The 16731-nt window shown below is 34.0% G+C and overlaps 1 protein-coding gene across 1 annotated transcript; it reads left to right on the forward strand.

Moving 5' to 3' along the window:
• The first annotated feature begins 4026 nt into the window (after positions 1–4026).
• On the forward strand, positions 4027–15493 carry LOC136988945 (patched domain-containing protein 3-like). Its single transcript, XM_067286963.1, has 4 exons — positions 4027–4060; positions 8613–9647; positions 9726–10037; positions 14277–15493. The coding sequence occupies exons 2-4, from the start codon at positions 8645–8647 to the stop codon at positions 15491–15493; spliced, it is 2532 nt and encodes an 843-aa protein (XP_067143064.1). The 5' UTR covers positions 4027–4060; positions 8613–8644.
• The last annotated feature ends 1238 nt before the right edge of the window (positions 15494–16731 follow it).

Below are 16731 nucleotides of genomic sequence, written 5' to 3' on the forward strand. Positions count from 1 at the left end.
TCAGTCCTCTGTTATCTCATATCATACTCCAGTATATTCTTTCTGGTTTCACTCATTAAATTCCATTATTTTCTTTATTTCTTTGTTTGGATAAGTAAACATGTATAAAATATTCTTACGTAATTTTACGTTATAATATATTTCATAATTGTTCTTATACTTGGGAAACAGTTATAATTTCTTAAATACTGCAACAATCTAATTTTGAAAATTTGTAAAAAATTTAATTTTTCAATATAAATTTTCTATTTGTATCCTGGCCAAGTCTAGAAATAAAGAGTTCGTTTTTTAATTTGGAAATAGCTGATTAATTCACATTGAAACTTTATTTAAAAATATTAGTCGCAAAGTGTGTATACCCGTATATATACAGGGTGTGCCGTGTAATATGAAACATAACAATAACTCAGAAAATTCTTTTTAATGACAAAAATAATGACACCAAGTTTATTATTTATAACAGACTTTAAAAAAGGCCTCTCAGAAATAGTAAACTTGTATTTCTACATATGTTCATAATGCTTAAATATCAATTATACATTTTTAAAATATTCTGAATAAAAGCTTACTATTTCTTAATAGAATATCTAAAGTTTATTTAGATGAAGTCAGTCTGTTTTAATATTTTCATTAATAATAATATATACTTCGTACAATTTAAATTAGTCGAAGATCCTACTTTCCTTCTAAATATAAAATCAATAAAACATCTAAAGTTTACAAAACTGGTGCTGTTGCTTGCCACTAATGAACATTAGTAAAGAATATGCATGTTTTGTTGGAGTGAAGAAAACAATAATGGTAACCAGAAAAAAAAACTGTTCATATAACGCAAATGCATTCGTATCTTCTGGAGCATTCCTTTTCAGTTTCCGAGTAGAAAGAAATTAAATATAACGAATATATGATGAAATATAGTTTTCATACAATTTCTGACACTGAATTATTATTACAAAATTCATTTCCTGCAATTAACACATTGATTTGCATGATATTCCTTTCATTACATATAGTTGCACTGGATGCAATATGGAGTAGTAAAATAGTTTGTTTTTTTCGAATGCTGGATGTGACAAATTGTTATTTCGTTTTTAAATGTTGGATTCTTTCTGGGAATAAAAAAAAACATTGTAAAAAATTTTCTATAAAGAGGTTCAAGTGTCTGCTAGGTGTGTGATTCTAGCTTCTTGTACATCCATGGTTTGGTAAGTTTTTCACGTAGATGGATAAAGAAATGATTTCTCTTCATTTCACCTTTAACGCGTGTTCACCTTATACATGAAATTTAAATGTTCTAAAACAAGTGAAAATTTTTGTAAACCAACTCATTAAGGGAAGATTACAAAATATTAACAAAGAAAGCATGAAGAGCGATGACCAATTCGCTTTGGAACGTTTGTGAGAGGTACCATATCGGGTCCGATACCCCGAAAACGTACATAAAAATTAAAAGAATGTGAATGTAAGAAAATTTAAAACCAAAATAATGTATTAATAAGTACAGCAACGAGTTGCTTAACTTCCCCCGCAACGTTTAAAATTAATTGTGGCGTCATCTGTTAGGGTATTTTAGTTAAAAACCTTTTTATGTTTTTAACTATTATAAAATGAGGAAAAGCTTAATTTTAAGGGTAGGGATGAGTTTTATAAAACGTTATAAATGCTAATAACAAGTAAAATCGTCATTAAGTTTGACCCTACTGGTGATCCACACGACCCCTTTATCTTTCCATACCCTCGACTTTTAACCATGAAATTAGACAGCATTAATTCCCTAATAAGCATATTTCCCTGCAAAATTTCACAAATTTTCGACTAAAAGCGCAGGAGTTATTAACATTCAAAAAGGGCGAACAAAACTGTGCACCCAGACACACGCGCACATATACACTAACCTCCATACATACAGAAAAATCTCCTCAATTGTTTTGCATTTCTTGACGTTTCAAGGTGTCCTGAATCCAAACATGTAAAAATCTTGAGGGTTTATTTTCAATAAATGTGGAGAACGTCGTAACAGAATTGTTAAAATTCTTGATTGTTATAATATCAAAACACAACAGCTTATAATACGAGAAAAGGGGCTAAAGTTTAATAAACAATTATCGGACGAATTCGAAATGAGATATCAAAGTGTACTCGACGACCGACCATATCTCACCTTAATCTGAGTCTTGATAAGACTCGGACGAGGGCACGAGAAAGGTCGGTCGTTTGGAAACAGAGTAATGACCAATTGAGAAGCGAAGAAGGAAAGTCTAATCGAAACCCTATTAATTCGCTAAAATCTTATACATACTATAAAATCAAAAACAATATTATCTACCAATTGTTCACCTATATTCACTCCCGCCTGTCCTACTTCCGTACTGCTTAAAGACAATGCAAATTTTAAATTTGTGCTTGTGTTTCTGCGTCGTCTTCACAACTGACACCACCTAGGACTTTCTCCAGCTTACCTAATACATGCCAACCAAGCCCTTCATCGAGATCAAGCCTGCCCGAACTCATCCATCTCATTAATTTATCATTTGGAATTTTGGGTGCTCATTCCATTGCACACGGGATAAACTATGAACATTTTTTTATTATGCATATAAATATGTATAATAAAATATTCAGCAAGTTGCGTAACTTTCCCAGCTATTAGATTTTATTTAAAAAATAACTTTTATATTATTAATCATACTATAATAAATAAATAAATAAATAAATAAATAAATTGTATGCCGTAAAAATTTACGGCAGTTGTGGATTTCTATTTGCTCTGCATCGGGTTTCGGTTGGTGTTTATATTTGTATAGTAAGACTCAATATATGAATAAAGTGGACATTACATAAACTACACTTACAGGAAGTTTTGGACGATGGAATATTTTCATGGTGATAAATCGAGAAAACAAGCATCGTCACAGAAAAAGGCTTCGAACTCTACTATGTGCCTTAAAGTTCGTTCACTAATACTGCACACAGGTGCTGTAAACGTTTACCAAACTATTATAGGGGTAACAACTTTAATGCTTTTCTACAGTTAGAATTACATAATTATAATTCATAATGGTAAAGAACCGACGATTACAATTGATTTAATATTACGTATTTTTTAATTTAAGAATTTTCATTAAAATTTCTAAAAAATAGAACAAATTCCTTAAGATTATGCTGCGCGTGTACCCGACATTCATAACTCTCCTAGATAAGTAAATTGTGAAGTCCCAATTAAGGTCATCAGTAAGATCCGAGCTCACGTGTCGAGTTTTAATAAGTAAAATTAATGACAAGTAAAGAGGAAGAGGGACACGAAATACGTTGGCTAAACGTCGCGTGAAAGCAACTAAAAGAGGAAGAGGGACACGAAATACGTTGGCTAAACGTCGCGTGAAAGCAACTAAAATTCCTGTGTCAGGAAAAGCAAATATCACTGTCTAACATACGAATAAAAATTTCAAACTTCATCAACGTGATTTGCTCGGTATCAATATGCTGGTGTCAAGTTGAACATCAACTATCGACCTTTCTCGCGGATCGATCATGATCTTTCTCTGTACCCGAGGAGAGTCTAATGTCTCCTAGATACAAATAATGATCAATGGGGAGATGCGGAAAAGAATAAGAACCAACGAAAATGCGTATTCCGGAAATAAATCTTTTAAAAACTTTGAATTTCAAGCACGCGCGAAATTCTTCTCCAGAGTTGAGTGTTGTGCTTTTATTATGTGTGCCTATCTTCGTCTTCATCTCCGTCTCCCTTCTCTTTTTCACATCCCATCTCCTCATCGATCATCTTCCCTATCGACATCTTTCCTCGGTCCTCTTCCTCTTACCGTCTGTGAATACTCTCTGTATCAGAATTTGCCTCGAAATAGAGACGACCCAGGGGACGTTGCTCATTGCTTCCATTTAAACTGCAAGACCATAGAAATTTTGTAAGCATCTTACGAATACATAAGTGGGTTTGTAATCGTCGAACCTGTCTCAGTGCACTTACATACGACCCCTGAACCTCTTCTGTCCTGAATTCTGAGTTTAGCTCCCAAATCGACAGCCTCACACAAATACAGTAAGTTATTAATCACGAGTAATTCGTGACAAGAAAACACTTCTCACGAAAACACGTTAATTTGTTTATTTTAATTTCTTTACATCAAAATTAACGATAAATACGGGGTGAACCTAAAGTCAGTTAATCATATTAATTGTGTTTCGGATATGAATAACGAACTGAGTGTACAGCGATGTGTTGTTTCAGTAGGATATCCTTTGTTTAATAGACTTTCGGGCCACCCTATATATACTAAAATAAAACTAATATGTATTGCTAGTATAAATATTTAAATTTTTCATTATCTCATGGAATTTGATTTACAGAATTGAACTTTATTCTTTATAAACAGAAGATAATTAGCTAATTTTATAGTTGAAAATATTGTCCAAGGTTATTTTATTCAACTTGTTATATAAGGGTCAGCTGTTATCATGTTACTATCATAATGAACAAGAAACCAGCTGAACTAAACAGCTAAATATATCGGTAGTATATATTGTGTTACGCTACAATATATTGCAGTGTATATCTAATGCGCAATTTTCTATCATAAAAATCCTATTCTAGAGAAGTTCGTAACTCCATTAAAGTGATGAGAGGTGAATAAAATGATCCTATATGCAAAAGGACCATTGAACAAAGTACAGTATATTGATATAACTGCATACTGTATATTCTTATATTGTATTATTGATATAATGTACATTGTACGGCTATACCTGATGTGCAATGATGTATCGGGTAGTTATAGAGTGGTTTAGGTGATGAGGGACATATGAGATGACCCAAAGACTATTACGGAAAGATTATATTATAATATCACCGGTTCATACAGTCTGTGTGAAATCGTGGAATTCACACGACAGTAAATCTGTGTCAATTACTTTAGAAACTTAACGATTTACAAGTGCAGAACTAAATTACAAAAAGAAATTTTTGATTTTGATAGAATGTTTTAAAATAGAAACCAACACAGGCGGTAGCTTAACTGCAACCAATTTCAGCAGACGCACAAAAGGCAAGGGTGGAAGGAACCCTTTTCTGGTTACGCTATTGTAAAACACTTTCTAAAATTAAAAAATGAAAATAGATAATAAAATCGGTAAGGTAAAGATGACGTCATAAGTAAAATTAAACTATTATACTTTGACACGTCATAGCTAAAGTAAGGCCGTTATACAATAAATGACACAAGCCAAACAGCTAATTTGCATATATCCGCACGTGGCAAATTATTAGTAGATTCTTTTTAATTACTTAAAATTAATTCGTGTTTAGTAATAAATATTATTTATACAATCATTCTCAAATGATCATTTTTTTAATTGATAAAAATTATGCAACTAAAAATCTTAGCTGATAAACTGTGAACGCGATTTAGCTTCTGTTAACAGACATTAAAAACCGAAATGCGAATTTAGTTTCGAAATCATTCGAGAGGATCTTTTAGAGAAAAACTGTAAGTTAATTAATTTCTAAATGATAAATTTTATTTAATATAAGCAGATGAGCCCGGAGTTACTGGGGCAAAAAATAACAACAGCAAAGGTTAAGATTTTTAGATTATTTCGTCCTTCTAACCCTTATATTATATTATAGTATTTGATTTATGTTTAAAAAGATTATCGGGTGTACTATAAATTACCACCTATGGAATTTCAGGACTTTGATTATATATTTGAACTCGGGACCGAGACGAGTTCAACGGTACCCTATTTTTGGACCATAGACGAAAAATAAAAAAGTCATCATACTTTTTAAGTTACCATACGTTTTTAATGCTTTCATGAAGACGGCACCATAGTTGCTAGTACTACCATCTTGCGGTAAAGTCTGCAAACCATGACGTCGGACTACGGTCATCTCCAGTAGGGTTAAACACGCGATACGAGAGCGGAGAGAGCGACGCGACTTCTGATCATCGCGCGATTGCCATTTCGGTTAATGTTACTTATGGCAGCGAACATGGCGGCCGTTCCCACTGTTCGTGCTCCCGACTGACCTCCCGGAGGGGAGCCGCCGGCAGGCCGCCATGTGCTAAACGTCCCTAGTTACTGATTCACGGTAGTTCTTGAACAAAGTAAAAAAAAGGGGGGAAACGTCTACTAAACGCAATTTTAACGGCAAGCGACGCAACTCCCGATCGCGATAGAGAGGCCGACTTAGCGGAGAGAGCGACGCAACTCCCTATCATCGCGCAATCGCTGGAAAAAAGTATAATAACTTTTTTATTTTTCGTCTCCGGTCCAAAAGTAGGGTATCGTTGAACTCGTCTCGGTCTCCTGAATTCAGATATATACCCAAAGACCCGAAATTCCATAGGTGGTAATCTATAGTATACCCAGATTATTTTACGTTAGGGTTTATCACACCAAGTTCCCAATCTAACATATTTTAAAAATTCTTAAAATTGTGCACAGTACAGGAATAAAGACTTTATAAAATGTGTTAGATTGGTTACTTGGTGTGATAAACCCTTACGTCAGATAACCATAGTGGTTATATAAATTAAATACCATACTATAACCAGTGCCGTAACTAGAGCAGTGCCAGCGGTGCCCAGGCACAGGGCGTAGACCCTAGTGGGGTGCAGAAATGACCTGGACCAAGTTTTGGGTCTTAGTTTTGGGGCGTAGTTACAGAAGCTCTCACCAGGCGCATAAAAGGCTAGTTACGGCGCTGAATATAACAAATATTGGTTAATGTTACCTATGGTTCCAAGATGGCGGCTCGTCTGATTCGAGCAAAGAAACAGTGGGGACGCACGTTCTAACCTAACCTAACCTATTCTAATAATTTTGTTGGTAATAATTATGGTAATTTTTTTTTTTGTAACTCTTTCCGCCCAGTGGGCACTAAGAGGGCCTCTTATAGCAAGCCCATTATGGGTTCGGCCAGGCCCACAATGGGGTGGCCGGGTGGTGAGGGACGGGGACCGACATATCCGGACGGACCACCCCCCGAAAAATTCCTGGGGATTTTTAGACCCGTCCGGATTCGATCCCGGGTCCCCCAGGGCAGCAGGCTGCTAACCTTGACCGCTCGGCCATCCGGCCTATGGTAATTTATTACAATAGGTTAGGTTAGGTTAGAACGTGCGTCCCCACTGTTTCTCTTCTTCTATTTGCTGGAATCAAAGACGAGCCTCCATCTTGGAAGCATAGGTAACATTAACCCAAATGTTAAAAAGAAAATCATACAAAGAGTATGGTTATTTTGCCTACTATCGTTAAGTTTATCGCGATTTTCGCATGGTAAGAAATGGCACAATTTTATTGGTAAAATAAACACCAATAGAAAATATATTTTAAATTTTTAAGGTATCATATTTTTTCGTAATGCTACCTCTAAGAAACTGTACCATTTACAGCTGAATATCAAACTGTAATCGGCCTACCGATCACCTTTCGCGATAAACGGACCAAATATTTAAACTCCGTACCCTTGAAAACCACTTAAAACATATTTTGTGTTGGCCGGTAACCTCGTATTATGTAATTTTCTTATTATAATGCCACCATACCAGTCGGTCCAATAGAAAGAAGGGGCTGTTGCGGAAGAAGGTTGAAGTAATTCGACCAAAAGCAGTAGTTGTCTTCCTCTCGGAAAAGAGGATGGTCAACGACAACTAATTAATACTGGTGTACTATTACTGTTTGAAAAGTTATCCATGTTAGACAGGTTGTGTTGGCCCGCTACTCTTAACGTCCAAAAGACGATATAAGACTTTTTTCAGTAAAAAAAAATCTTTTATGTAAAACTGGCCCCTATTTAGGTGTTACTAACGCGAAGAAAACCCAGAAAACTCAACATGGCCAGTCCGTTGGCCATGAGTGAACCCACGATCAACTACCGGTGTTTGGTGGTTTTATCCACTCGGTTATTGGAGGGTACTGTACTAATTAGGATGCAATTTGAAAAAAATGCAGACCTATAAATTCACACTGTAGTTCGTCTGCTGTTTGTCTTTCCTTAATCTAGAAGCGAAGTTTTTCAGATAAAAGTCGAGACCACTCATGGAAATCGCAAGAAAAAAAATCCAGATTTTCTATGTATGAACTTCTGATTTGTAACAAAAGTCATGTTATTTCAATTCGAAATTTTTTTCCTGAACGCAGTTAAATACATAACCGGCAAGACGCTATTGCTAACAAGAAAAGTATGATGTAAGGGGCAAAACACTACTACACCAATTTTATTGCATCGAGCGCTAAATGTCAGCTAATATAAAACATCGATATTCTTTCCTTATCCTCATTTTATCCTCCTCTGTTAACTCATAAGCTCTTTGAACCATCAGTCTCGAAGATTTCATACATACTCTATATGACTTTGGGTAAATATATGCTGCATTGACTTACATCTAGAAACTTCATTTTTCTTTTGATTTTTTATACCCTATCTTACTTCTTAATATACATAACAATGGTGAGCTAAACTAACCAAATTTATACTATGGTTTTCGTTTTTAAACAACGTTTGTTCTTCTTACTTTTTCCCGGCTATGCCGGACATAGTTTTAAATAAAAATGATTAAAATTAAATTCATGTATATTAATTCATTCAGGTTATCAACATTTTTCAAGTGAAGACAACAAAATGAAAATCGACTGTATAAGAGAAAATCTATGCTTCATTTACAAGAGGATCGGAAATGCAGTTGGAAGACATCCATACTATTTCATCATTTTACCTGTAATTCTCTCCATTGCTCTGTCTCCATTCATTATAAGCTTAGAAACCAAGGAAGATTTTTATGATATGGTACTTGCTGACAATGGGAAAATCTTCGAAACTAAGAAATTCGTAAAAAATACCTTTACGTATAATTCGGCAGAGTTTTCTGACCAAATAAGATTCCCTGATGTACCCAATGCCCTCTTCATGTACCTCTTGAGAAGAGACGGAGGAAGTATGTTCGATAAAAATGTTCTTTCGGATGTAAGATTAATCGATGAAGTCATACAAAACGTGACATTTGATAGTAATGGGAAGAAAGTTCATTATCTTGATATTTGCGCCTTGAACAACAATAAATGTTTCCAAAACCCGATTATCGAGGTGATGTCAGAAGTGGGAATAAACTCCATTCTGCAGAAAAGAAAAAAGTTAAAATATCCCATTGATATTGATTTATTGTCTTTCACGTATAAGGCTTACTTCGCGAATTTGGGAGGTGTGGTTCTGGATGACAATAACTTTATAGATGATGTCAATGCAATGATGTTATATTATTCAACAGACGATAAGAATAAAGAAAAGAAAAAAACGTTTGAACAATGGTCTACTTTTGTTTACGACACAATTCAGAAATATGATTTTACTTACGTTAATACTTATCCCGATTCGCCTCTATTTGTAGAGAAAGAATTTAGGAAAGAATTTCGTAAGATACAGCCTAAAATAGGAGGTTTAGTAGCGTTTATGATTATATTTTCAATATTGTTCTGCATGAGCAATAGTTGGGTGAGAAGTAAACCCGTTCTTGGTGCAGCCAGCGTCGTATCGGCTGGATTAGCAGTTGTCTCTGCTTTCGGATTAATGTCGGCTTTAGGTATAGAAAACATTTCGTGGAATGCCACCATTCCATATCTAGTGCTTGGTAAGTTGTTTCCTAAATTGACTTTCATTTCTTTGGTAATAATGCTAATAACTGCTTGGTTATTTATTTATTGTTCAGTGACCGAGATAGATGATGCATTCGTACTGATAGGATGCTGGAGAGTCACCAACCCCAAGGAGAAAGTCGAAAAGCGCATGGAAGTGACGTATTGTGAAGCTGGAATTTCGATCACGTTGACTTCACTCACCAACTTCATTTCTTATTGCATCGGAATGATGGGTCCGTTTCCTTTTGTTAGAGTATTCTGTTATTACACAGCCACTTGCATCGTATTCACTTTTCTGTATCAGATGACGTTTTTCGGGGGTTGCCTGGCGTTAAGTGGATACAGAGAAACGTCGAATTTTCTTTCCTTTACATTTACTCGAGGTATGTTAATATTTAATTTGATGATAAAGTACTTCAACATTTCGTTAAGATTCTGATTGTATAGACAGAAACATATTCAGACAATAATTTTCTTCCTGAATATTCTGTCTACAGTCATTTTTCAGTGTTACATTTATTAAAACTTTTTCTAAGTATTTTCAATATTTAACTGTCAAATACATCTGTAGATAAGATCAAACTCAAAATTATATTTTCGATGCAAATAATAATTCATGAACGTCTTTGAATGTTTTTCTGATTTCCTCGAATTACTGCATTTTAGCCAATTTCAAACTGGTCAAATGGAACTTTTAAATGGCGTCTTGCATCAATATATTTAAACTGAACATGGATTTACTGCTGGATGGTTGGCCGAATCCACTGAATGCTGGTTGTTGATCGTGGTTTCGCGAATCTTCAGCGATCTCGCAACGTAGTTTTCTGTGTTTTTCGTGTGTTTATTACCAAAACAAAGGTCAGTTTATCACAGAAAGTCTTTTCGGTAGGCATCCACTCTCAGCAAATCTCCAAATTGTTGCTTTCTCTTATTCCATTACTCGAAGTTCCACCAAACAAACTTTCGTATTTGTTATCGGACTGTAAGGATAAGTAATTAATGATCAATTGGATTGGTAACAAATAATCAATGATCAGGGTGTGATTTGTTGTTATAAATTGTTCCTTGTGAGAATTTCAGCACTTTGAAGGAATCATATATGAGTATTAGCTTTAAACTTACAGGATATAAAAATGAAAGTGTGGTATGCAAATTATTAAAATTTAGAGTGATTGCACGTGTCTAAACTCGTAGTGCACTTTAACTCTGGAGTTTATAATATAAATACAGGGTTGTTTAGAAGCCACACACGAGTTCATGACGGATTGTGACCTGTAAAATTGTTTTTAGAAATCACTATTCCTCGCCAACGATGAAGCGCACAATAGTATGAAACAACAGAAATTGAATGTCAATGCATGGTTAGACTGCATGAAGGCAAACTTGCATATCACGACTGCTGCACTACAAGACAAAATGCCACAACAGTGATGACTGAGTGGAGGTAGCAGACCGAAAACAACTGAGTGCATCGAAAATTAGGCAGTGAATCAATAGGGATGATAGATACAACTTCCGCATGGCAGTGACCGAATATTTTGCTTCGCATCGCATCGCAAGTGTTATTACAGCAACGCAAACTTGTAACGTGTGACATTTGTTTGAGAGATCAGTTAGATGCCTTCTGCTTCAATGGGGACTGATTGCACGCATTCCTTTGTGGCAGATTCCCTTGATCCTGAATCATCGACACAGCTTAAAATGCGCTGATTGGTAACAAGTCGTGATTTCAGACGAGTACCGATTTAACTTGAATCAGAATGATGGCCGCATACGCATTAGACGGGTATCGTACTAAACGCTATCTTATAGAGTGCATTTTAGAACATCATACTGGCCGAACTCCAATTATGATAGTGTGCAGCCCCATAGAAAACCATTCACGGTCTCGGCAACTACTACTTAAGAGCAATCTGAAGAACGATCACTACATAAACAAGTTGTAGAAGCTGAAATCCTTTGGAGCATTTCTGCACTATATTCCAACAGCACAATGCCCAATCACATGTTGCCAAGTATATACGTACAAGTCCTATTCCAGGCATGACAGATACCGCCTATTTCCTCACATACAGTATGTGTTAGCCAGTCATGTCATCTATTGTATATGTCTGGAATATAGTCAAGTGGCATTTGACTCTTGTAGTCCTCTAGTAGTCGGTACTAATGAACTTGACAAGCAACTTCTTGGGATACCATCAAAAGCCTTTTGATTTCTTACCAATGACCTACATCATCAGTTATTGCAACTCGCAAAGACTTTACAAAATTTAATCATTTATATACTGTACAATTAAATCAACAATGTATGGTAAAAATTCCATTCTAATTGGGTAATTTCTTTATAATGTTGCAATTTTCACAGGCAGCAGTGTAATAATGAATGAATTAATTAAATTTAGGTTTAATGTAAACTTGTGCCGTAAATTTTAAGTTTTAAAAGGTATTGTGATCACAGAATTACGTGACTATGAAACTCTAAAATTACAAACTTGGACGTAGATCTCGCTGTTTTATACAATTCTTATTGCATAGAAAATGCCAGCGACAAGGATTTACCTGTATGCTCTTTATAGAGCAGTTTTATTATGCTGTCTCTGTCGTTAATAATTTTATTTCTTTGCATAATGTTCATTTGTATAAGATATCTATCACATTGTTTAATAAAAAGTGACATTTGTATCTCAATTAAATAAAATTTTACAAAAATTAAAATCTGAATGTAACATTAGTACTGATATAACACTTATTTTTAGTACTTTGTGTTACTGATATGCGTTCATTTGGGCAATAGAATGTCCTGACCAGCCAGATGGCCAAATCCAGTTCCATCAAAGCGACAGACGTTTGTCTGTCGCTTTGATGGAACTGGATTGAACTGTAGATATCACCCCACAAAAAATTTCTGGGATTTTTGTCAGGTGATAGCTCTCGAGTCATATCGAAACAGATTATCCAAATGTGATACTTCACTCATCTTCCTACATCTTCAATTAAGGTCTGTCCCAACGCTGTTATCTATATCATCGTCATAATCCTCATTTCTTATTAAGTTCTAAAAGTCTTTATGTCCGAATTATCTCAAGCATGATTCGAGCATCACATTTATTTCTACCATTCTTCTCAGATATAAATTTATGTTCTTGTTTTAGTGTAGCGCCGATCTGAGGTGAAGTGTTGAGATGATGCAACATAATACATGCATTATCTACCAAAATTGAGTGCACTTCTAGGGAAGATTTGCAGTAGAAAACGGACTTCTCTTTAGAAGTAAGACACTCGAAGAGAACCCAGAAAACACCACTTGGGTGCGAACACGGCATACAATTAATATCGTTTAGAAGTTTTATCCTCAATGACAGTAGTGCTAATAACATCTCAGATCTGATAGGGTCAAAGAAAATAACCTTATGTGGCACACAGGATTTAAACCGACAAAAGCCGAGTTGAGTAGATAAAAAACTTTTTAATGCGAATTCAATAAAATTCCTACCATATGTGATCGCTAATTCATAAGTATTAAGGAAACACAGTACAAGATATTACAATTTAAAATAAAGTAATGAATTAATAACAGCTTCTTGGATAATTTTCCACTGGTTGTTTTTTTTTGGAGAATGCTAGAGCCCCTTGGTCCCCTCATGGGTGCATCACTTCGCTTGAAAAACATTAAAGAAATCCAAGCCGACATATGTTCAAATGGGCGAATTTATAATGTTTGTTTCATTATATCAGTTTGTATCGAATACTTTCGAAGCAATTAAATTCTAATTATAATCAGCAATATTTAATAAAATTATATTTTCCTCGACATAAAAAGATACCCCGTTATTTTTAAGTAAGATTTTTTAATAAGTTAATACCCGCACTTTTCTCAACAAGAGCCAAATTTCTCTCATTGGGGAAATTTTCTTGCCAGTTCACGAAGTAACAATAACCTAAATATCACGTGCAGCGTTTCCTTTTATTAGTAATGTTGACTTGACAAATCAACCCGCAAACTACAAGATGTGTGATTTACATTTATGTAAACGACTTCGTCGAGATTAGATCAACTAAGATAAAATATTCCCGACAAGAGCTTAGACTGAACACAAGATGTTAATTAGGCCTCAGCATTATCGTTTTATAGCAAATATTTTGCCTGAAAGAGTTTATTGTGTTTGTCTAATAGAATTTTATTTATTTAGCTATTAATTTCACGTTTTAATTGTTACCTAATCTTAGGTTTATGATATTTTCTTGTTTAACAATAAGATACGAATATCGCAGAAAATATTATAAATTAGTTGTTACTTGTAGGTGTTTAATTATTTTATATAATTACGAAGATAAACTACATACCGGTATTTCATCCATTTGACCATTTCATCTAATACTATATTTAATTTTTTTTATAAAAAACAAAATTACATATGACTGTTGTCATTAGAATTATACTCTCAATCAATAGTCAGATATGTTCAAAAAGACGAATTAATAATATGTTTTAAACACAAAAAATTTAAACAATCAAATTTTCAAATTTTATTAACATTTATTACAGAAAACATATAACTTTTACATAATTTCGAATTTATTTCCATGAATTTATCTTAAATTTCAATTTTTATTAATTGCAGTAGAATCCAAAGAAAATGCTTCGACAAAAAACGAAATACAAGAAGAAGCTTCCATGGTATTTTTTAAAGATGTGTTAGGAAAAGTACTATCGAATCCAGTTTTGAAGATAATTGTTGTGTTTATCTATATCATTAATTTAACACTTGGAATTTGGAGTGCTCATTCTATTGAACACGGACTAAAGTATGAGCAGTTATTTGCCGAAGGAACTGTGCTTCAACAAAGCTCTCGAATTCGCATGAAATATTTTGCAGATTACGTTTATCCTTTTCACATAATCATCAATACGACTTTAGATTACTCAGACATAAAAGTACAAGAATCCATAGAAAATCTCTTAAAAAGGTTCGAGCAACATCCCCATGTGGCCGAAGACCAATACACTGTGTCCTGGTTAAAGTTTTATAAAGAATTTCAGAATAATCCTGTTGCGAAATTCTCGTTACGAGGTTATAACATGTCGAACAAACAGGATTTCATCGATGGTCTTCGTAATGTTTTCTTTAAAATACGCGCAGCCAAGTCACTATCTAACGACGTCGTCTTAAACAGCGATGGAACCGACATCTTGTACAGCAGATTTTTTATCATGGGTAAGAATTTAAATACTTCACAATCAGACAGAAATACATTGAAAGAATTATGGGAAATTGCCGAAAAATCCGAAATTCCTGTTCTGGTGCACTGTCTAAAATCGAGTGTAATTGACCAAGGTATAATCATAGAACATACAATTTACCAATTATTTTGGATTACGGCTGTTTTAATAACTACAGTCTTCTTCCTAATGGTACCGAATGTTTTAGTCGCCCTTACTGTTGCCATTTCTGTTGTATCTTCGATAATAGAAACATTGGGTTACATGTCATTGTGGGGCGTCAATTTGGATATATTCTCTATGATGAACCTTATTCTGTGTGTTGGATTCAGTGTGAATTACCCTTGTCACATGTCTTATGCTTATATAACGTCATCCAAGAAAAGTGCGAATGAGAAAATGAGAGATTCTTTGTATCGTATTGGGTTTTCTGTAATTCAAGGCTCTCTTTCTACAGGATTAGGAATATTGATTTTGTATTCTGATGTATATTTTCTGTCGACATTTGTGAAAATCGTAGTGCTTATTGCTATAGAAACGGCATTTCATGCATTGGTTTTTATACCTGTTGTTTTGTCTATGATTTTTCCCTTATTTGAAAAGATACAAAATACCTAATTTTGTTATTGAATCATTGCCGTAATCGTTCTAAGACTACTTCTTAAATATGATTTTGTAAAGAATAACTTTTTTATTATATAGAAGATGACTTTTATATTGATACTGGTATGCAAAAAGATTGTCTGTAAATTAAAATGTGTGTTTCGATTATTTTATTATTATTATAAGAAATATTTAAATGCTATGCTCTTGCTAACTGTAGACTTATTCAATGTTGCAATAATGTATATATGGCATATACAGTCATATATACATTATTTATATATACTTAATAAAAATTACCTACGATATAATTCTTGTATGATTTTGTTTAAAAGCTAATATTGATATTAAAGGACAGACAAATCTTTGGTTGGTAGACACTTTGAGATAAAATCTGGGACAAAATTACCCGAAAGATAATGGGACTCTTCAATTCCATGACATGCATTAAACGTGTATTTTTATTCTTCCGGTAATAAAAATGCATTTAAAATGCGAAATAAATACAGTTTATTGTTCAAAAATTGATTATAGGAAGAGTTTTTAAAATAAACTTCTCAGACGCTAGGTTCCTGTCGGAAAAACCTGTGACAATCGAAGAAAACCGGGACATCTGGCAACGGTAGAAAAATCTCTATTTAGCATTATCAGTTGTTTGTCTCTGAAATGGGCATGTAATAAATTGTAGCATTAAAATTAACAGTGTTTTACAGTACTAATTGCGAGCATATATGATAGAATTACAAGACTCATATTTGAATATGACTGTGTCGCGTGGTATAATGTTAATGAGATTCGCAATATAACACGTGTGTATTTCGTGATTCAATATGCAGTAGGTGTTTTATTTAGCATCCAAAACCAAGATGCGTTTACAAGTGTTCATTGCCACTTTATGAGTGTTTTGATATAGAGAAGGACGGTTTATCGAGTACATTGCAAAAAATATTTCTAAAGGACAAATAATTACTTTATGATTGAACAATTACTTTGCTTTGTAATTAATACTTTGTATTTCGATTATGGAAACGATTCTTTCCTTTCGATGTCAGGAATTTTGTCATCGACACCCTTTATTTTCGTATTCATAACACATAGCTTCAAGATATTTATTTATAGCCGACTTGTTAAGATAAAAGAACTATTGTACTATAGTCAATCGTGTTGAATGACCTCAAAGATAAAAAAAGATAAAAGAAATAATTAAACATGCTACATGTGATCATTTCTAAAAGTTATTCCAACGATAATCA

The sequence above is a fragment of the Centruroides vittatus genome, unplaced genomic scaffold (assembly GCF_030686945.1).
Source record: "Centruroides vittatus isolate TY-2023 unplaced genomic scaffold, ASM3068694v2 scaffold_418, whole genome shotgun sequence".
In the NCBI taxonomy this organism is placed as follows: Eukaryota; Metazoa; Arthropoda; class Arachnida; order Scorpiones; family Buthidae; genus Centruroides; species Centruroides vittatus.

What these genes read in the sequence shown, in the direction of transcription:
- LOC136988945 (XM_067286963.1), top strand. Translation starts at nt 8,645, where the DNA reads ATGAAAATCGACTGTATAAGAGAAAATCTATGCTTCATTTACAAGAGG. An exon ending in CATTCCATATCTAGTGCTTG is followed by an intron (nt 9,648 to 9,725) that starts GTAAGTTGTTTC and finishes TTTATTGTTCAG; the next exon opens with TGACCGAGATAGATGATGCA. An exon ending in TTCCTTTACATTTACTCGAG is followed by an intron (nt 10,038 to 14,276) that starts GTATGTTAATAT and finishes TATTAATTGCAG; the next exon opens with TAGAATCCAAAGAAAATGCT.